Here is a 23,658-nt window from a genome sequence, read left to right as displayed (position 1 = left end):
GAGATAAAAGGAGGGCCAGAGTTTACATCTGAAACTGATTTGATCGAACAAATGGAAATTTATTTTCTTAGTCTCTTTCTTCCTTTGAGTCACATAAAATGTACTATATCATCTTTGCATGAGGGAGGGAATTGTTAGGAAGAAGTCCTGGGAGCCTAACCTGAATGGACTGAACAAATGAAGCTGCAGCTACAGTTAAGCAAGTGGCTTGTGGTGGCAGCATGATGCTCTGGCGGATGCTCACAGCCACGTCATTGACTCAGGCTCTGTGCACCAGACCAAATAAGTCAATATGAAAAGGAAAAGTTTAATAAGCTCTGAAGGGAAGCTGTCACTAACTACATTAGCCACAAGTCTCTGTTTCCCCTACTCTGTGCCTTTCAAAACAAAGGTGAGCAATGCTGAAACGGATAAGGGTAAGAAGTCTACAATTAGAACAAGCAGTACCTCTGACCCTCCAATTTCACTTGTAATCACTATTCCATTGTAAACCCAGCTGGCAATTAGCAGGAGCCACAAGCTGTTCAAAGGCAGGTGATAGGACATCTGAAAAGTATATTCTTTTTATTTGGAAAAAGGCTTGCATCCTGAAACAGGATGTGCTTCCCCTATTTAAAAGGTTCATTGACCAGATGCAAGTGAGTAATTAAATCCTAGCCTCTCAGAGGGTTTCAATGAAGAAGAAGTGCCTTTCTAGCACTGTCATTCCCAGCCTAGCACAGGTCAATGACATACACTAGCAGTACCTACAAAAATATATTTCCTTTATTTATGCAAAAGAACTTGAGGTAATCCCTCCTTCCAGACCTATGCATACCACAAATCCTTGTTCTCCAGTAGTTTCTCTTGACAACAAAATGTTAGTAAATTTTAAAATTATTACATTTTAAATCAAAACAATACCTAAAAATTCATCACAGATTAAAGCAAACTCTTCTGCTTTTAAACATATTGAAGAGGAGAAAAAACCTGCTGTGTTTGTATGGCTTTTACGGGAGGAATATATTTAGAAAGTCAAATGTCACTGTCGGTAAATAGATTTGCATTGCTTATTCCCTTGTGCATTCTTTGCTTCTAGAAAAACTGCTTTATTAAGAACTTGGGAAACACCCTGGTGGAGGAGAACAGACTGCATTGTGGGATGGCTGTTTTGGAGTTTTGACTGCACGCAGGTCACAACTACTTGACACAACTATGACCTGTAACAATCAGAGAAAGTAATTTTGTTGAATATTTGGGGTTCGGTTTTGCTGGTTTCGTTTTTTTGGTGTTTTTTCTTGAACACAGAAAAGCATGCTTAAGTCTGGACTCTGCCCTTGGAAATGAGTAACATATCATCTATAACATAGGGTATACTCTTTCACACCGATGAAAATGTTTCTTTAGGGCCTCTTAAGTAATTTTTCTTTGCCACAGAGCTGCAGCATGTAGACCAGATACCTGAAATACAAATATCTTTCAAAATGAGTGACAAAAGCCCTAAGATGTATTAGCTGTCTTTCAAGCAGTCAGAGGCAGCTGGGTGCATGTTCAGCTCTGACTGAGGAGAAACACACCCTGCTCTTTACTGTTATGGACTGTGTGAGGATCTCCAATCATTCCTACAATGTCCTAGAGCAGGCTGTATTATTTTGCTCTACAGCTGAGAACTCTCCAGGAGAGTTCTCAGCTCCTTCAGCTCTTCCTCTTTTTGCACAAGAGAAAGCTCTGCTTGCGGTGCAGGGGAATTTCTGGGTGGAAGGGAAAAAACTGTCAATGTTGCAAATGTTACTTGAAAAAGAATGTAAAAAAAAGTTAATCAAAGCAGAAGCTGAGCAGTTTGGCCACTTCCCCCTGAACACTGTATCATCCTGCAGCCCTGCTGCAAAGTGACACATCCGCTTTGGCATGGTCGCTTGGAGGAAGCAGAGAAGCAGGGGGTAAAAAGTGTACAGCTGCACAACCCCACCTAAAGCAGCTGGGACAAAGGCTTGCTAATTTTCAGTATTTAAGACATGAGGCAAATCCCACTGAATGTTTGGGAAGTGCAAGAATGAGCACACATCAGGGAGAACTGAGTGTCAGGACTGACAAGACTGAACTCTAAGCTTATGAGGGGACCAAGCTGCCTGACAGGAGAATTAAAGGAGATAGCAAGAGCAAAGAGCTGGTGGCACTGAGATGTGTCCCAAGCAAGTAATTTCTGGAACTGTCTTTGATTTTGCCTGATGATAAGAGCAGAATCAAGTCAGCCATTCCAGCACAAACTAAGGATGGGGTACTTCTCTGCAAAATCTGTGTACAAAATCAAGACAGGATCAAAATTCAGAGCATAGCTGTATGTTTGCATAGTGGCTAGCCAACATTTTATGGCTTGACTACAGGAATCTAAGAATAAATATGTTCACTTATAAATAAATACCTATGACTGAAACCTCGTAATTTAAAAAATGGGAGTGCAGCTTCCTCTTTCTGAGCACTGGAATGAGCAAAACCTGGCTGTACAGGCAGGCAAGGAAATGGTTAAATGAAACAGCCTTTCATGTTTTGCAAACGTGCTCCTAAATAACTTTCCCCACCCACAACTATTATTTGGGTGGATCAGTCCTTTCTTAAGCTTCAAAAGAGCCTATTAATATAGCATAACAATGGAGAAGTTGAGCTAAAAGAAAGCTTCCTGTATGTGGTTTAAACTAAGCACAAACCATCTGCATAACCCTTAACACTACCCAAGCCTTGAGGGAATAGGGCTCAGGTGCCAAGGAAAATGGAAACACTGTACAGCCCCTGTTCAGTCAGGGAGCTTCAAAGCCCTAGAGCTTGCAAATTCTTTAGGTTGGTTTTCATGCCTTTGATACAACTTTAGTGTCACTGAACTTTGGAAGGAATAAGTAAAACAATGGCAGTGAAATGAGGACACACTTGAATGGCAGGGCAGCAGAATGCCCAGCCAGTACTGACAGAAATACTTCCTTGCTGTCTGCTGCTTCTGTGAGCTCCAAAGCTGCTGCCTATTCAACTGCTAGTCAAAGCCACAGAGCAGAGAAAGAATATATTTGATATTAGCAGAACTCAAGCTAAATATATTGACACCGATGTATTGCAAGCTTGTGCAATGTCTTAAAAATTCCCAGAAACACAAAGTCACAAAACATGGTCCCAGACACAGAACTGGGATCTAGTTATTTTGCAAGATCCCAAGACACAAAGCAGCCCTTTGAGCTGACTGGAGGAAAACTCCATTTTGTAGAAATTCTGAGGTTTCAAAGTTTGATTTGAATTCCACACTGGAATGAAAACCAACACTTTTCGAATGCTTTTGCCTGAACAGAATTTCTGTTCAAATGTTGCAGTTTGGCAAGAGAAGTATGTGAGTGCTGAATCCCCAGCAGTGAGGGGACTGGTATGCGTGGGGTACAGCAGCTTCAAGTTCAAGACCTGCTCTGAATCAAGGGAGAACTTTTTACAAAATGGGAGTTTGAAACTTGCACATGTAGTGATTTCTGAGCAAGGCACTAGGCAACAAAATGTGGAAAAGCCTGCCCATCTCTTTAGTACTGTCTGGATGAAAACTAGCTCCATAAAATGCTTCACTTTCAGTGAAATGAAATTTACTCTGAACAGCTGTTTGGAGTAATTTAGTTTACCTCTATTGAAGAGCTCTAAAGTGGAAATGAAATTCTGTAGCTCAGTGTTTCATGTACATTCCTGATTTTGGCCTTTTTAGAATTAAAATGGCTTGGAAATCTTCAGCAAAACATTTTTTGGTGGGAAATACTGATTTTCAAAACAAAAACTCTGCTTCTGACACTTCTATACTTTCCCTGAAACCCCTATCTTGAGGACAAAAGTGGTCTGAAAGTTGATCCAACTTTTAAAAATTTCTGCTAGTTTTATAGGCATTGTTTTGGGGAGTTTGAAGATGGGGGGTGGGGAGCTTTTTTACTCAGGGTGGAGGGTGTTTCCTTAGGAAAATGGTTGATCCTGACACAAAATACTTGGTAATAATCAAATTCAAATGCCACACTCCAAATTAACCTGCTTTTTTTAATCATGGTAGCTCCTTGGAAACATTTTAAATTTTCATACTTGCTGGAGATGATTTTTTTTTTTCAATTTAATAGTTTTGCTGTGCAGGAAATCAGTTTCACCCCTCCTTCAGCTCTATCCTGAGCCAACTCATGGCAGAAGAGAGAGTTTCATGGATTTTAAAAATAGAGTGGGCTCTATCTTACCATCCAGTGGAAAATAAACCCTGGCATTTCTTGCAAACTTTCCTGAAGGTAGAATTCCTTCAACAAGTTCCTGTATGTGACAGGATCTTTTTTTGGACTAGGTAATCAAAGTCTGTCAAAGGCCAGTAAGTTGTGCTTGAGCTGTATGTCTTCATCTTTTAGTCTGAAAAGGATATTACCAGGATATCCAAAAGAGAATCTCTCTCCTGGAGGGGCACTACCTCCGGTAGTTGGCAGGTCTGCCTGGCCTGCTATAGAATCATGCAATTGTTTAGGTTGGAAAAGACCTCTAAGATCATCAAGTCCAGCTGTAAGCCCAGTACTGCCAAGTCTACCACTAAACCATGTCTCTAAGTGCCACATCTACAGATCTTTTAAATACCTCCAGGGATGCTCATTCAACCACTTCCCTGGAGAACCTGTTCCAGTGCTTAACAACACTTTTGGCAAAGAAATTTCCCCAGCTATCCAATCTAAACATCCTTTGGACAACTTGAGGCCATTTCCTCTTGTTCCATTGCTTCTTATTTGGGGGAAGATGTTGACTCCCATCTTGCTACAACCTCCTTTCAAATCGTAGTAGAAAGCCAAAAAAGGTTCCCCCTCAACCTCCTGTTCTCTTAGCTAGACAACCCCTACTCCCTCAGACACTCTTCACAGAACTTGTGCTCCAGATCCTTCCCCAGCTTTGCTGTCCTTCTCTGGACATGCTCCAGCACCTCAATGTCCTTCTTGTAGTGAGGGGCCCACAGGATTCGACGTGCCCTCAGCAGTGCTGAGTTCAGGGGGATAATCACTGCACTGGTTGTGCTGGCTCCACTCTTTCTGAAACAGGCCAAGATGCCACGGGCCCTCTTGGCCACCTGCTCTCACTGCTGGCTGGTGTTCAGACACTCCTGACCAGCACCCCCAGGTCCTTTTCCTCCAGGCAGCTTTGCTGCCACTCCTCCTTCAGCCTGCAGCATTGCATGGAGTTGCTGTGACCCAAGCGCAGCTTCCAACACTTTGTGCCCTAAGGGTTTACTTAAAGGCACGGGAACTCATTCATCTGTTCTTTTGGGTATGTGACTGCCTAAATGTTGCTCTGCAGTCAACAAATGGCTGGCAAACCAGACCCAGCTCTCAGAGCACTTAATGCATGTTAATGCCCAGTGCCACCACTTCTCTCTTTTCCTGAAAGGTAGTTAAGTATGAGCTATTTTGAAGACCAGTGGCACACCCACTGCTGCCCTCCCCTGCAGACCTGCAGTTTTGGCCTTGGCACATGACTGCCTAGGGGGATCAGGACTCAAGACTTCTCTTTAACATCCAGGGAAAAACCCCAGTTACATGACCCAGTTACATGTGTTACATGTCAGAAGAGTCATGCATATGCATCTGTCACCTGATGGGAATGGCTGCATCTTAGTCACAAGGGTGGGAGGGAGGCAACTTCATTGCCTCTGGGTGGCTTACTTCAGCAAAAAGGCTGGGCAGCAATGACCTAATGGGTATTTCATCTATTGTAAGCAGGATTTCATTTTTCAACTGATTGCCAAGTATGCTATTCAGCACTCAGGAGGTCTAAGAAACTCTTAAACTCTAAGACAGAACACATAGTTTGTTGCTGCTTTTATTCACCCACTGCTGGCTACAAAGTATAATTCCTTGGTTTGCTGGCACAGCACCCATTTGCTTAAAATCTTCCACCCCACTAATGCATTCCCTTATCTCTGCCATTCTAATAGGTCCCTTCAGTGTGTGTACATGGCATCTCTCCCACACTTTGACTTTTTTAGCTGAGCTTTCCTACTCAGCAATATGAAAGCCAATGTATTTTAACTTTACATGATGTGACTGAGTTTCTGTGATACATGGCTCAGTTATAGAGCTTGGGTGTCTGCTGCTGTTTGCTGGTGGATTTCTGGAACAAATCAATCTCTCCAGTTTCAATATGTTTCAACAGATGCCACACATTAACCACTATTTTTATTCTCAGCCTGAGTTTCACCCCTCCAACCTTTCCCAAAATATTATGTTGCCAGTGTTAGTTACAGTTTGTTTCTGTCTGTAATTATTAAAGTCTCTTCCATGACAACCTGATAAAAGGTTGGCCACATTCCCATACTTATTAAGCTCTCAAGTGATGCAAATTGTAACAAATATGCCAACCAGACTGGAAGAGGAGTGCCTAGTTTGTTTTTACACAAATCTGGAACTGAGCATGGTTATTTTCCTAAGAAGCAAACAATATAAATAATACAGAGCAAACAAAATTTTGGCTCCTTTAGCCTCTTTTCATTCTATTTCCTTTCTATCCCATTAAGTGAATCAGATGTTCAGCATTACACAGCCTCTCCTTTGGTTACACACAGCTGCAGGCACTGGGTGGGACTCCAGTGCCTGCAAATACCTAAGAGGAAACATAGAGAACAAAGCCAATATACAAGCAGTGAGAGGCTCTGTGCAATGTTATGTAATGTTACTGACCTCTTTTATGGGGCAGCTGGAATACAGTTACCTTCTGAACATGTTAGTTGGATAACAGAAAGAGAGATTAATGAAAGCCTTTGTTAAAATTCACTTGGAAGCAGTCCAGCTGTAATCATCTCCCTTCTGATGTTCCTTGAGCACCGGACAACTCATCACACAAGTATTTATGGACTGGTGACTGTTTGCACACAGATCTTAAGTTTGAGATCCTCCTATGAAGTCAAGTAAAATCACTAACACTTTGACTCTAGTAAGGAGAGGAAGAGGAGAGAAAGAAAGGAAAACACAGGATCAACATGTTAGAGACAAATGAGAGGTACGAAGTTAAGGACATTCTGAAACATTATTCATATTTCCTGCAGTCTGGGCACAGGACAAGGCATCACATAGGCATGCTTGTGGTGATTCAGGCAGCAGAGCAGCACCAGCTCTCCCAGGTAACAACTGTACACAGTGAGAAATCACAGCACTTGGAGCACTGCAAATCCACAGGCTGTAATTTGTTCAGGCAAATGACTCAGCCACAATTGATTAATCAAATAGGCATGTCCCTTACACTCTCAATTAGCCAACTCTGTAAAAAACCGTGATCAATATGAAGTAAAAAAAAACCTGCTAAAAAGTAGCACAACACCCTCCCTCCCCCGACACACTTCCCCAATTATCTTCATTATTCTCATAAACTCTTGTTGACCTGTCAGTCATCTCTGTCACTGAGGTTTGGGTATTTCAAGGCAGCTGTCTGGATGGTTCAGAGTTGCTGCTTAAGGTTTCTCCCATATCTGGGTGTGGTGGGAATGCCCAAAATAATGACTTCATCTTGCAGTAGGTGAACACAGTCTACCTAAACAATCTTACAGACACCTTGGTTGCAAGCTTCATGGAGATATGCATAGCATGGCAAGAGACAGGCGAGGATAAAAAATTACCACCATGTCAGTTAGAATGAAACAACTATAAACAAAACAGAGCTGTGTTGAAATCCTGGTTCCAACTTTTGAGTTCTCTGCACTGTTGCTTGGATTTGAACATGATGCCCAGGATAACAACTGCATATATATTGGTAACAGTATTTAAAGGATTTGTTTTCTTGTTTGCAGTCTCCACTGCTGGTTTGCATATTGATAAATGACTGTGCCTAAATAAGCTGCACAAGAGGAAGGAGTTCCATTGCACAGCAGGTAGGTAGATCATACACTAAGTAACATGCAGGAATCCCATCTTCTTGTCTATAGTGAGTACCCTGTCATTTCTGTCCATGGAGAACAGGTTGGATGTGGGGCTGGAAAGGGCACAGTACTGCTTGGTCCCTTAGGGTAAACCAGGCTTAACTTCAGTCAAAGAACTTGGGATAGTTAGCAAAGCCCAGCTTTGTTAGGCAGCTGTCATGCTCGCACTGGCTGACGGCTGGGAGGTGTGGTGAAGGGAAAGCAGAGGAACAAAGCTGCCCAAACATCACAGGAGGACTGGGACTGTGCAAACAACTACAGACAGACCTGATTCATCCCAGCAGATCAAAGCAGATGAAGGTAAATCAAGATTCAGAAGATTCACCAGACACAACCAGACATCAGGGTGCAAAAAGCCCTTGTAGTCTAGTCCTGATCTCATTTTTTCCACAACAGAAGGACCAGGCCTCTGTCTGCTACCTAGCCGACTTCTAGCCACTCAAGGCCTTTTACCCCAATTCTGGCTAATCTTTTCCAGTGGTTTTGCTCCCTGGCTTTGCCTTCTGGTAATACTAACATTAGACTTTTGAATAAATAATAATTACAAAACACTGGCATTGAGATTTGCTGTGAGAAGCATTTTTCCACCGCAAGGGTGAAAACTGCTTGCCAGTCACCCACAATTTTGTTTGGCAAAAAAAAGAGAGTGATTAAAAAATAAACACAGAGTAGTCAGATTTACAATGGTTACCTGTCTCCTGCATGTTATTTCTCCAAGAAGTACAGAACATTATTTGGAGTGATTTGCACTCAGTATTTTCCACCAGCTGCCTGTGGCCTGGAGTGCCAGGGATCTGAATCAGGGTCAGTCCCCTGACACAGCAGAACTACAGGCATATTTAGGCATGTGTTTGACTGTGTCTTGCTTATCTTGCAGATTGGCAATTTAAATGAAAATCCATACAATAAACAGGCATTTGATTTTCATGTATCTACTTAAAACATTTCTAAAGTCACTCTTGAGTGAGTCACAACACCTCCAATACCCAAAACTTTAGATGCTTGTGTCTAAAAATGGAGTCAGGAGGTTTGCCCTTCATAGTCAAGACTCATGCAAGCCAATAGTGCTATAAACCAATTCTTCCATAAGCAATAACAGCTCAGCTGTGAATCACTGGAATTCAGTGACTAAGCTCTGGTGGAAATTAGAACTTGCTGTCTTAACCAGGGTTTTTATTCTTACCTCAGAAACACCAGCAACAAACTAAACCTGGTCTGCCTTAAGTGTGCATACAGGAAGAAGAGGTAAAACACAGTCATTTACAACAATACCTCAAAAGGAAATGCTGTGATCAACAGGTGAAAAATTACAATCTTTTTTTATCTCCGTTTCTGCTAATAAATTATTAAAATCACTGTTTTATCAGGTTTTTTTAGAGTAGCTCTCATCTTGTTCTCTAAAACTAGATGTGCAAAACCACTGCAAAAAAGTTCTTGTTCTGCTGTATAAGAAATGTAGAGGGAAAAAAAAACCTGCAAGAACAATGTACAGAATAGATCTGGATGACAGTCATTCCAAAGGCAAAATTATTACAGGCTATTATCTAGTTGTCTGGAGGAGCCATGGACCAGCTGGCTGTGATGTTCTGCTCAAAGTTAAACACAGACAGGAAACCGCATGTCTGATACTGTAAAAATCGTTTGTCTTCCTGCCATGGCTAACCAGGCAAGCAACCCAAAGGGGCTGTTTTCATTTAAAAGAAACACTAATCCACAACAATAAAAAAGGAATGACAAAGCCTCAATTCTCCCCCCTCCTGACTAGAGTTAATGCCTGTGTTTGTGAATGAACTGGAAATGTTACAGAGTGAAGTTTTACATTACTTTAATTTTTATCTGTAGTTATTCACTTGATACATATGAATGCAGCACATGGTTTTCATGAGTCACCTGAAGTGCTCACAGCACGTGACCTAGAAGGAAAGGCTTCACTTGGAAGAGTGAAAGGAATTTGGGTAAAAAGACTGGGTTTAAACTTCTACTACTCCTTGTGGGTTGATCTGGAAGTGTGAGTGAGCTGCAGAGTTCATAGATATCAAGGCACTTGGTGCTGAATTTTAGAAAGGTTTTAATAACCATACACACCAAAGACACCCATTTATCAGTGATTTCATTCAGCTACATAGCTCCAGGAAAAACAGCTATAACGTGGCTAACACAAAATTTAGCCAAAATCCACAAGGGTGTGGCTCATATTGTACAAAAACACTAGGCAGCTGACACAGAGTAAGATCTCTTCTCTGGGGACACATTCTTTAAAAAAAAAACCAAGCAATCTCTCTACCTGGGTCTATCACTTGTGCTCATATCAATACCAGTATATATTCCAAATCCTTTAAAGGTCACCCAAGTAAGGGTTGGTCACACAAACACAGATGAGCAGTCATGTTGTCTGGTTTCAAATCAAGCTTGATGAGGGGATGAGGAAGACGGGGATGAGGGCTGGCACCAGAAAGGGATAGCCTGGGCCAAGGGAAGCAAAGACATGCTAGCTTGCTCTTGGCTAATTTGGTGTGGCTTTGTGACCTAAACTAGTTGGCCTTCTTGGAGGCTAGGAAGTCAGAGCTACAATTGCTCACATAGTCATTCACCTCAGCGCAGTCCCACACCAGGTTTCCTAGGAGTGGAAACTGCATCCCAAGCCTTCATTATCTGAGGTAACAAGGACCTAATTATATCCTTTTCTGAGGAATTTATGGGTGATGGGGATGAGTGTGGTGTGCCACACCGCTTCAGAAGTGTGAATACATCAATTTCTCCATAGGATACCTCACCCTTCCCTGTCAGAAACCTGACTTTGTCTCAGTAAAATAATCACAGCAGGTAGGACAAAATAAAGCAAAAGGGGTGTGTGCACCCACACACATCTGTGTGTGCAGCAGGAGGTCCACCAACACTGCACATACCTGTACTGCCTTCATTGTGTCTGCAGTGGCCCGCATCAGAGCTCGTGGAGTGGAAGGGGGATGGGTTATGCACTTGTGGTTTGGTCAGCACTCACATTTCCCTGGTTTACCTGAACTCACATACACTGCCTTGTGCCATATAGGTGTGGGGGAATACATTCCCCAGAGAAGGAACCTAGCTTCTTCGCACTCATCACAAGGGAGGTGCAGATGGTCAGTTACACCAGAGAAGCTGACTTAAAATTCACATTCTATCAGGTTATCAGTAACATCTCTATATGCAGATAACACACTCAGGCAATACAGCCTTTTAGAAAAGGTAGGACCTTAAAAATGGCATTTGCTTTACTTTAGATTTCATAATGTAATTAGCATGTGTTGCATTTTGGTGTGCCAACCGAACAACTGAAAACATCCTGCTTTCATCTTCCATCAGCTTTTAAGTGCAATATCTTGAGCTGAATATGAGACTTACTTCAAAATGAGGACAGCCTGGCAGGAAGAAGTACCCTCAGAACACAGAAAAGAAAGATTGAGATTTTGCAAGATTCAAGAAAGACTAAAAGAGCAGCTGCCATTAGAAGTTCTCCCCCACAAAATGCAATTCCAAAGGACATGGGTATAACACAGTTAATATTAACACAGTTAATATTACTTGCAAGGAATGTAGGAATGCAAGGTAAATTATTAAACCTACCTGATGTAAAAATGAGCATATCATTGCATTCTTCACCTGTGCAGGAACACATGAACATCAATCCCCCATCGTCCTTCTTTTCCCTCATCAAACACTGCTCTGATTTATAGTCATCCAAAAAGTGACCATACAGTGCTTCCTGGGGGTCGTGGCATATTGTTTCTAATGTCACATTTTCATCATTCTGTCTCCTAAAAATGAAAAGGAGAAAACTGAAATCAAAAAAGGAATATTTTATAAAGGGAGCAGACAGGACCACGTCTGGCCAAAATTCACCTCTTTTGAGAACATAAATGGTATTTAAAGAGCATCCTATGTTTTTCTCTGTCTTTGTTGAATGGGGCAAATTTGGCACTGTCTGGGCTCCTCACATTTGTACAATGGCACAGCTATTCCTGTATCATATTCCTGCTAAGCTCACAAGAGTGCTTCTGAAAATTTCACTTGGAATTATTCAAGCTAATGCTTGATGAACTGCTGTGAACTTCAGAACATACTTTTGGTTTTTGTGGTCACTAAGCAGACAGTAAAAATCTGTGGGAAATTACAATAAAAACTGAATTATTTCCTCAAAATCAGAGAATTTATAGTGAGTTGGTCCTTTCATTTTGCTTTCGAAGCCTACAATCAGCACAGTTTGTGCACTGAAGGAGTTATATACAAAACCCCCCCCTCAACCAACCAAAAACACCCCAGCAAAATATCAATCATAAAAACTGATGCAAGTTAGAGTTGCCTCACAGTCAGGGAAATATTTACAGCTCATAATCTGGACCATATTCCTGTGCTTTGTCCTGGTCCAGAGATTTAATTTCATTGACAAAAGACTTGTTGGCAAAAAAGCACTTTACAGTTCTCAACTTACTTGCCTTTTGGATAAATGGTCATGAAAAATCCAACATGTAACTTAAATTTTACAACAGCTCCTTTTTATGGCAATAATAGACACTAATGACTTACTGAAGAATCACAGGAGAAATATGGAAAAGCACACTGGACTGATCCTGAACTGAAATGCCTACTTCCAATTATGCTGAACATCTCAATTCAATGGACACAACTAATCCCTCAGTACATGAATTAGTTATGTCCCTCTGGAAGTGGTTCTAATTATTTTACTAAATCAGCAGCAATGCTGCAAACACTCTGTTGTGTTCCTTTAGTCCAGTTATTAACTCATTAAGAGTGGTTCTGGCTTTCTTTGGTAGGACTGGATTCCCATTTATGAAAGGGCAAGGGATGCCCCAGTTTTTAGACTGGAACCCAAGCTTAAAGCAAATAAATCCAAAAAAGATTTACAATCCATTTTCATAAACTCTTGATTTCTTTGAACCTAGACAGAGGCTACATAAAAAGTATCATGCCTACATCAAAGTCTCTACCTACACAGAAGTTTTTTCCCATTAAGAGGAAATATTTCTACCTATACATGGCAATAAGCCTCTTGTGATAAACCTACATAATCTAGTTCCCTTGAAACCTGAGAGAGAATTGTCTTTGTTCAGCAACTGTCACTACAATCCTCTCTTGAGCCTGAAATCTGTTTCTACTCTTGAGTGCTGTGGGTGGATATAACTTAATGGCTTGCACAAAACCATGCCTCTTTTCCAATAACAGCGTAAGCTGGAACAGAACTGTTTTAGAAAAAAGCAAGTCCCCAGAACATTTCATATCAGAATTGTTAACCTCAAGCAACTCTTGGTATGCTATGCAGAGATACGAGCTGGAAGCAGGAGAGCAAAGCCTGATGAGGGAGCAGGGACATTCTGAATATCAGAGCAATCAAGTAAAGTACTAAGCAGTGATGAATGAGGGTGTGCTCCTGTCCCCACCTGTATGAAGAAATAACTTACCATACAGCAACACAGACTTCACTACTCTTCTCACAGATAGAAGTGATGTTGCAGTTACTCCTACACTGATGTTGGTTTGAGCAGGTTGTTACTTTAATATCACAAAACTTGCATAGGTTTGACATTTTCAGTCCACTTTCCTTATTTCTTTCTACAGGTGATGTAAATTCAGCTTAAGGAAAAAAAAAAGAAAACTCAATAACGGTAGATGATCAGATTGCATTATTGCTTATTATGAAGATAAGGTTTTCATCAGCAGCAAACATTTCCTCTTACCTTAAATTAGAAAATCTTTGATCTTTCACAGCTACCAATTTTCTTTACAACAAGGTAAGTGCCATGATGTCAAGACCAGGTTAATCAAAGTGAATTTGAAAAGCGAAATGAACTTCTATTGACTTCAGAGGGAGCAAAAGTTGCTAAGCAATTTGCAGAATTATGCATTTTCCAAAACCAGTTTGCGCTGAAATAGCTCCTCTGCACTCACCCATTTGCATTACTTACAGGCAGTGTATCTGTCCCCCATGTATAACACTGCATCATGGTCTGTGTGCCACTGTAACTGTGGGTTCCACACTGAGAATGCACATTGGCTGTGTGACATCATTATAACATGGATCAGCATGAATTTCGCAATTTTGTCTTTCCTAACCTGAGGCATAACCTAGGTGTCATCTCTAATCTGATTACTGTTCACACATAAAAACCACAGAGCTGGAACAGACTTTGAGCTTAAGGTAGATGGCCTGCCAGAGGATGTGGGTGAAACTCAAGCTAGAAATGCAATAGGGCATCTGTACAGCTCATGTGATCTACTGCAGGAGTCTAACTGGGCCAACTGCAGGGGACTTGAACTCAAACTAACTTGCAATGACAGCCTGTCTTTGACCCAACAGCTACTTTTCTGCACCCAGAAATTGAGTAATTAGATGCTTACTGGTTCTGAGTCTCAGTACTTACCATCTGCTTCAGTGTGGCAGCAGTAAGGAAAGAGATATTTTTGCACCACTGTTTGAACTTCAGGAAACATCCTTTTAGCTCAAAAACTATTTTGAAAAGACAGTGTAACTACAAGGAACAGAAAATGCTGACACAAAATTCTTCCTAAAGCTAAAACGAACATGCAACTATCTGAAGTGGAGCAGACCATCAACAACAGTTTCAGTCTGACTCACTTCGCAATGTAATTGGAAAAGTAGGGTGAACCACTTTGAGGAGATACTGGGCTTACATGCAGCACAGCCCTTCTCTTGTAGCCACCTGTGTGTTAAAACTGTGTTCATATTGCTTTCTGTAGCCAAATGTTGCTAGTCAACCTGTAATAGGCAACCAGGGATTTATAATTTCCCCCTCTCTCTACTCAATTAGCTGAGAAATCAATTTTTTCCTTCTAGAACTTCACTTTTTACTACCATTAGACTATTTTACTACAGGAAATAAATACACATGATTTTTCCAGGAGGAAATAAAAGAGCCTCTTTTCATTTTCAATTGAGTTCTGAACCATTGTGAAAGATGGAGAGGAAGGTTTCCTCTCTCCATCCAAACCACACATCTTTCTCATCACTAGCATGCTCTGGTATTGACCTAAGGTTTCTGATCTAACAGCCACTATACTCAGTGGCAAAACTTGCAATGGTTCTATGGTATAGAAGAGGATGCTACCAGAGGGGTGGTTAGGATGAGCTCACTGGGTGTGGCAGTGTGCTCCTCCCTGCTTTTGGCTCAAGCAAGAGCTAGCAGTGGTGGTTGTGAGGGCTGCACCTGGCTTAAAGCTGGACTCTGGGAAGACAGATAACAGCACAATAGCTGAGGGCCATAAAACTTACTCAGCAGCTGAGGTCTAGTTGAGCATGCGCCAAGCAAAATACAGCTGGCATGCAAATACTACTATAAGTCAATCATCTTACTCCATAAATAGGGAACAGCCCAGGGTCTGCTGAGCTCTCCTGCACAGCTGTGGGCTGCATGCCAGGATCTCCCCTTGAACAGGGATGCCTCTTGAAGTTGTGAGAATACTTATTGCACTAAATACTCAGTAAGTGAAAGGGGAATAAGCATGCTGAAACTTTGAAATCTTAGCTAAGTGAGATAAAGGACTGCTTGTGCTCATATAATCCTTTAGGCCTAAGTTCCTAGCCTGGAACTAGGTCTGGATCCAGACACACATGGAAACCACCTGAGAAAGGGGTTTAGAATGCGAGGGGGTCCTTTCTGAACCTCATGACTCAACATGAGGGTGTCTCTGACAGTTTGTCCCACCTTGTCCTCTATGCAGTAAATAACCAAGTGTTTGTCGCCATCAAAGCTTGTTATAGCACTGTCAGGTTTACTATCAAGCTTTGTCAAAATAAACATTGCTACTTTTCCAAGAGAGGTGTGCCACCCCATTTGCAACACTGGGAGCTCTTACAGGGGTGGAGAATGCTGGCAGGATATTATGGGCTGGCGGAATTTTAAGCCCCAGGTAAACATTTCTTGTTCTGTTGTGTGGCAACAACTCCCAGTAGCCATGTAGAAGAACAAAGCCTCATTGAAGCAGGTGTGGTAGGAACTCAGAAGGTCTTGAATGTACTATTCTATGAAATACATGTCAACATAATCCTCACTATAGCAAATGGGACATCTCTTCTGGATGGTGTACATCTCTTCTTCCTTACCACATGCTGAAGAGAAACTAATAGCTGTCATAACTTATCTAGGTTGCAGTAATGATCCAAGCAACCTGATAGTGAGGGACTGTCCCTCTACCCAGAAAAAACCCCAATCCATGGTGCTAAAAGCCTGGAATGAAAATAGAGACAAATACTGAGGGAGAGGTGAAGTGACTCACCCAAATGTACACAGGAAACCTGTGGCAGGGGTGCCTGCAACTGAGAACAGGGGAAAGGCATCAGCTGCATCTATGCTGCTTTCAGCTCTGAGCTCACATGGCAGCTGTGGCACGATGGATGCCTGTGCCATGAACATGACTCAGTCCCCTCCAGTGCCCGCAGCACTGGAGCCAAGAGCCAAATGAAGGTGGGTCCTTAAGTAAACTATTTCAAGCACATTATATTTGTTGAGAGAAAGGGTTTGGTTCCTATGCCATCCCTGGCTTGCCAGTTCTACCAAGGCTCACCCACTGGAACAAATGGATTAAAATAAATATGTTTGGACCTCTTCCAAGGAGGGATATCCAACCCAAACTACTTGATAAAAAAAAAAAAAAAAAAGAATAAATAAAGGAAAAAAAAGCCATCTGGAAAGCAGCAATCCCCTGTAAGGTCACAAACCTTAAGTTTCTAAGGTAGGCATTAGTTTAACCACTAGCAACAGTAGCAAAAGGTTGTCCAGTTAGGACCAAGTAATTTCTGATCAGGTTTAATTACTATCAAAAGCTAATGGGGTTTTGGGACTTCCAGAACTGACTACACTTGTATTTTCTCCCCAAAATTCTTCTAACAGAGGCTGACAGATCAGTAACTCTTTATTCATGCCTCTGGCAGCTCAAAAAACTGTCTAAACTGCCCAGGTGGACAAATTTTATTCCATGCTTCAACACTTGGTTTAAAGTGAGACTGCAGTTTACTTTCCGTAAGACTGTCATAATGCTCTAGCAGATGTAGGTCTGTTGTTTGTTATTACTCCTTGGCCTTGTCCACTGTGATAACCCATCTAATTCCAAACTAAAGCCATGTTTGACTTTTTCCATCTGACGCTGAAACCACACCCTGCAGATGGCCTGAGAGGAAATCTGGAGTTAGATAGGAACTTTGATGTCACTCTTTGATTACAGATGGCTACTAGACTCTGAGAATTTAGAAATCCTGAAAAGATGGGTCTTCTTCCAAGTCACATGAACTCACACCTATCCTAAATCAACCAAGTCCTGCCTGGAGAATGACAAATCAGTAGGATTCTTCCCTAGGAAAGTGTATTCACTCATTGCCTGAGGGATTCATAAGCAAGGAGTGGTTCAGGACCAGCAGAATGCTCCTCTACTTGTAGTCACTTAAATGTTCACCTCTAAAAGTATTTGACTATCCTGCTGCACTCCTCATACCACACGAGCCATCTCAAGATTTTCTCCTGTTAAGAAAATCAAAGTCACTTGAATACTGTGGACAGCAGCAACCTTTGATTTTGCAAGAAAAAAAAGTGGATATAATGAAAAAGTTAAAAGAGAAATCACAGATTTGCAAAGGTGAATGAAGCCATCCTAAAGTGTGTGCTTGTCTCCTAAAATTTGAATTTGCCACCCACTGTCTAATGTTAGTTTTCTTATTTTGACTTCTACAGGAAGCCTAATTCTAGCTTTCTTTGCTTCTTTGTCCACGGAGAGGGTTCCAAATAAAAGACTGTGCTTTCTTGGCTATGAAACTTTCAGCCAACCAGTTCAGCAGAGATCAGCCACTGTGGTTAAAATGTATGGAACATGCAAGTCAACATGTGGGCTGGACATTACAGAAGACACACTAGAGCAGTCACATTAGAAATGTCCACTCCATAGATTCTGGTGGAGCCAGGCTTGCAGAATATCACTTCTCTTCTGCGGTTCACATCTTTATTTATGATTTCCTAGGACATCATAAACAGGACACCTCACCCAAAGTCTATTGACTTTGTTGAAGTGGTTTGCTTTGCATCTGTTGTCTGTAGATACGTAACTTCTATTGAGGCCTAACGTTGTAGTTTACTTTTCTCTTATTTTTAAAACCATTACAGAATTCTCACAAGCTAACAACATTAAATAAAGCCCAAACTAACATGCTGTCTTTTTGGAAATATCTACACTGGAAAATTTTTTATGTCTTCGGATGCATTTCAGAAACAGCAGCCAATTTCTCTTACTCCTATCTTGTAAAATCCTGTCACAGCACTTCTATTCTCTCATCCAGTGTCTCTGGCACACGTATACTTATAAAACAGCAGGCAGATCCCATCCTCCCCCCCCAAAAAAATGCTGAGAGAGACATTGGGATGGGAACTCAACTATTCAGCTGCTGTGAGATAATTCCACCTGATGGGAGAGATTTGAAGATTTCACTCCACTACATCATGGAAATCTGCCAGGAGGACATTGTCTGTATCAGAGAGCCTTGAAGTAGATTGTCCTTGTTCTCCCAAAGAGCACAGCTCCATGACATCATATATCTGTGTTTAGAAAGCACAGTAGCAGCTATGAAGAGCATCCAAACTGAATTGCCTTCTCATCCAACAGAAAGACATCAAGTTTTGCCAGGAACTGTACTAAACACAGCATGACTTCTGTTTTGACTACTATCCCCAGCACATGATCTACAGTCCTAGTGGAACTTTGACAGTTACGGAGACACTGCCAGCTTCATTAAATTTGCCTTACACATATTGATGAATTAATTGCAGGAGTGAGAGAGTCAAGGAAAATGCATGACCTGAGTTTTGCTTTCAAGACCTGGATGTATATCCTGATGGGTACTCTTAAACAGACTGATTGTGTCCAGTGTGGTAATACAAGGAAGTGAAGATGGAAACATAATCAATCCTCAAGATAAAAAAAATCATGAGTTACAAAATCACAAGACTTGTCAGACAAATCATGGAAATAAAGGAAGGGAAAAAACACAACCAAAAACCCCCTGAAAAGCAAAAAGACAAATCCCAAGCAACCAAAAAACACAATTGTTGGGTTCTTCCTTACTTGCCATTGCTGTCTGTACTCTTAAGAGTGCTTTTTGAGACATGTTTTGAAACTTTGGCCATGAGCAGGAGGGTTGGAATTACTGTCTAACTAGAATAAAAGACACGATAAAATGAAAATAAATCATTGGGATCCAGGAGGTGGATCTTCAAGAAAAATAGCTGTATTCCTATTACTCATCACAAAATCACAGGAGCTGGCAACACTGCAGATCACCTAGTAACTCCCATCACAACAGGGAGGGTTTCATAAGGTTACTTCAGGGTAACCCTATGAAATATGTATTTTCAGTTTTTCAGTTGCAGCTGCCATTTCTAAGCTTAATGTCATCTGAGCTGAAATGGAGTGTCACTCTGGTACATACTCTTATTTTCACCATGTGAGTATGAGCTCACAATGTTCACACTGTCTTGGACACAGCTTTGGGTGCAGTCCTTTATCTCAACCATGAGCTACCCCAGTAGGATTACCATGGGTACAGGACTTTTATGCTTTTGTGACTGTTTCTATTAAGATTAACAACAATGATTATCAAGAGTGCTGAGACAGCCTCTGTAAAGCCAAACATGTGCTATCTTTTACGTACAACTAAAATATGTCAGAGGAAAACAGGTTCCATGAATGTTTAACTATCCCTGTGGCAGGACTCCAGGAAACCACATTCCTATGGATTGGTCTGCAGAATCTCTCAGCCTCGATCTTTATCATGCGTAGTCACAGATCACTGACTACCACAGAGCACAACAGCTGCCTTAGTCAGTACTTAAAGTTGTGCCTTTGAGTGTACTGATTGCACTTTTGCAAATTTCAGGGGCTCAGCAGTGGATAAAAGCCAAAATAACCTCCTGTTCGAACACAGTACTTTGTGAACTACTTGGAGGAGATGTATCTCATGGCTTCCCCCGTCATGTTAAAGCTTTTGCCCATTGTATGAAAAAAATGCAAGTCACACCTATCACACCAAAGAACGATTTGGTGGGGCCCACAGGCTTTTTGAGGTTTGTGCGACCAGCTCTTCAGCCATGACTGAGAAGTCTGCTAGGAAAGAAGAGAGCAGACTGGGTAAGCCATGTTGACCTGCTAGACCTAGGCAAGAGTAGTTTGGCCACCCCCAGGTGAAGAAAGGCCAAGGCAGAAGAAAGGAAAGCCAGAAAACCACTGATGAACTGCACTGAATTTGGGAAAACAACATTTCTCACCTACCAGCAGGCAAAGTATAGGGGCAGGTACATGCAGAGGGAGAAGACAAAAGGAAAAGGGGCAGGAGTTGGAAAACTCCATTTAACTTGCCTCTGCAGTAGAAGTGACTGGCTTTTAACAGCAAGTGGAACTGGCAAAACTTTGCTGCAGGGATTGCTGCAGGCACTGACACAGACACAGAATCAAATCTGACAGGAGCTGGGGGAAGGGACACAACCAGAGAAAATAAGAGAGGGAACAGCACACTGGAGATCCTGAAGATGAAGATAATTTTTGTACTTAAGGCATTAAAATACCACTATTTTTATCCACTATTTCCAAAATGAGTGATCATTAGCAGTTTTAATCATGGGCTAGGCTCTTCTCTCTGGTACAGGGCCCGGCAGTGCCTCAAACATGCCTAAGAACAGAGCTCACTGTCATGACTGACTGACAGCAGTGCAGGTGAGAGGAGACTCCAGCTCAGCACTTAAAATAGAAGTGTGAAAGCATTCTGAAAACATTATTGTGATGCCTCAAATAATGAGATAGATTTTCACCTGCGGATCCTTAACTTGCAATGCATTTTCTGGCCACTATTTAGCACTCCATGGCTGGCGGAACAAAAGAATACTGTCTCCAAGCAAAGAGGCTGAAAAAAATCTAAATGATGGCTTCCCATAGGGCACTTAAATGGACATTTCATCTTCTCCTGACTTTAACCCACAGCCTCCCTAACAAAGCACACAGGAATGGGGAACCATATGTGATATAACAGCAAGTTCAATTTATTCAATTATGACTACAGGGTCTAGGTTTTTTCCTGCATAATGCATTGAGTTTGGAATTTACTGGAAGTTGTCTTCGGTGGTTAACCCCTCCTGGGACTTCAAATACCCAATGGACATCGAACACAGCAATGCTCATCTGGTTCTGAAGATCAGCAAAAACAGCTTTCCTGCTTTGTTGGAATAAGCATGATTCATGGTTCAGAACTGACATTTGCATAACTAACTCTGACCTGTGCACTAAGAAGCATATTCTGCATCTAAACCTCCTTTTGTATTCTCCTCTGCTCAGTGAAAGCTGTCATTACTTTACTTGAAACAGAGCTGAAAGAGTATAAACACTTCAGCTTTGTACAAATATTATTTTTCCAACTGATATGGTCTGAAAATAGACAGCAGTCATTCAAGCATAATACAGTTATTTCTGTAATATTTTTTCATGACAGATGAGTCTCTGTGGAAGACCCCCTAACATTTAGAACATACATAATTAGGAACAATTCTGACTCAGAAAAACACAAATATGTCTCTACTCTCTGCTACAGAACCTTGCCCATGCAAGGTTCCACAAACACATGCAATTGTACCTTCTATGCAGGTTGAACAGAGTTTCTGAACCCATTGCATCTCTTCCCTCAGCCAGTCAAGAAAGTCTGTTTATAGTAACCTGCTTCTCTCCACTCCTGTTCCCTCAGTAGTCACACCACTGCCTGCCTGCTTCAAAGTATGATAGAGCTCTTAATTCTTCATAATAGCAATGGGGAAGGTGAATCATTTGTCCTGATGGAGGCACATATTGCCTCCGAAAGCTTAATTTATATTTCTTCCCCTTATATCTCTTATGACAAAAGTAATGAGGAACATCCATCTTAAAGAGCCATTTACCCTGTTTTCAAGGGTCTATTTATTAAACTCCCAGTTTCCAACAGGGAAATTCAGAAGCCCACCCAGTACAGGTGGAACAGAATTTATTTGCTAAAAATGTTATGGCTAAGCTATTTCTATTAGCCATGAAGTATTCCATAGAGACACAACCTGGCACTTCAGTTTATCTGCAAGGCCACTGAATGTGCTCAATTTCACATGTGAACTGAAAGGCCCATGAGATCATAAAAGAAATTGATCATATTCTTAAGGTAACAGTGCTGCTTATTGGGAGGCATCACTTTCTTACTTACAAGCAGTCCTTAATGCTTGTCTTGGGATATCTGCTTAATGCAAAGGCAATCTTGTCTGCCTTTTTAGGTGCATCCTCACTGGACAGGCTACAGGTGGGAGGAAGGCAGAGAAGGTTTGAAGACTATGTCTCAGATCAAGGGACTGCATCTTCTGCTAAACTTCTGGGCACTAGAACACATTAGGATCCATGGTACAGGCAAAGAGGCAAATTTCAAAAGTGCTAGGAGCTTCCTGCTGTATGGTATTGCCAAACCCTATCATCCTTCCCATGGGGAATTGCAGCTGTGGTTCTTCTGATGGACAGAGTTGGTGGGCACATTGGTACAGTTCCTGTTTTTCCCTTACAATGACAACTGTTGTTCTGGCTCTGCTGTGACAGCAGAGCACGCTGTGCAGAGGGAGCCCTGCTCTCAACTCCCATAGACCATGCACCACCAAAGACACATAGAAATCAAAAATAGTAACATACGTGCTTGGCCACACACTCACAAATTACACTGCTACAGGACTTTACTCTTATTTAGTATAAGGACTCATCCTGCCTAACTTTCTGAATAGCTACAAGTAACTAAGCACTGGCCTGGCAGACACACACCATCACATAAGTTCATTGCAATTAATTAAAAGGGTGGAGGTTTTAAGGTTTTTATCAAATCCTGCTAAAGCTGGATCCTGGTAAGTTTCCTCAGTACAGGTTGTATTAGGAACAAGTCTAGTCAGACTCAAATTTGAGACTTACCACACATAAAGTTGTTGTGGTTTATTCAATTCCTTTAAAATCAGCTATAAGCTCAAGAGGTCTGAATTCCGTGTGTGAAAAAAGCTTTTGTGTAACTTGATTATCTATCTGCAGCATTTTCAGCAGTAATAAGGAAGGCTGGATAGATAGCAGAAAATAATCTCTTCCAAATGCAAAATGGAAATTATTTGAAGACTGTTCTCTACACTGGCAGCATACAGAAAATCAGGTGGCAAAAAGCCAAATCTTTCTGCTGAAACTACAGTTAACTCTCTCTAGTTAACCCTTGCTACAGCTAAACTCCTGCAAAATGTATATCCTCTACTGTATTCAAAAGAGCACACTAAGATTAAAACAGAGGGAACTGTGAAAATACTAACTAGAAGCTGCCATGGCTTGCCAAGAGTTAATACAGGTGGGCAGATATTTATTAATCCTGTTTGTTCACTCAGAAGACTGGCAGGCACTTCCAAACCCTCTCTGGTCTCAGAGACCTACCTCCAGGAAAGGTTATGAGAATACGTTAGTTTGGGAGAAGACTTCTGCTTGCTTTTTAAAGTAGTGAAAATGAAGCACAGACATAAAGACTGTGACAAATCACACAAAACAGGAAATTCAAAGCTATGTCTGACTCCCACAGGTTCCCTTTGATACAGCCAGGTTGCTCGGTGAATCAGAAAAGGTATCACTCCTGTATTTGCCATTTTATACTTTTAATTCTCATTTTTTATTAGCTTTAC

At 41.4% G+C, this 23,658-nt stretch overlaps 1 protein-coding gene across 3 annotated transcripts in view; it reads right to left on the bottom strand.

Annotated features, from left to right (window-relative positions):
- Positions 1-23,658, bottom strand: part of TGFBR2 (transforming growth factor beta receptor 2) — a 61,251-nt gene that overhangs the window by 19,851 nt on the left and 17,742 nt on the right. For all 3 annotated transcript variants that reach the window (XM_071429419.1, XM_071429418.1, XM_071429420.1), the window contains 2 exons: positions 13,372-13,543; positions 11,519-11,709 (listed from right to left, as the gene is read on the bottom strand). In XM_071429419.1, the coding sequence (XP_071285520.1) occupies positions 11,519-11,709; positions 13,372-13,543 (363 nt within the window). The remainder of the gene's footprint in view (positions 1-11,518; positions 11,710-13,371; positions 13,544-23,658) is intronic.

Source organism: Agelaius tricolor, unplaced genomic scaffold, assembly GCF_023055355.1.
Source record: "Agelaius tricolor isolate 1412-34295 unplaced genomic scaffold, bAgeTri1.0.p SCAF_6, whole genome shotgun sequence".
Lineage (NCBI taxonomy): Eukaryota > Metazoa > Chordata > Aves > Passeriformes > Icteridae > Agelaius > Agelaius tricolor.
This window is presented reverse-complemented; position numbering and strand designations above follow the sequence as displayed.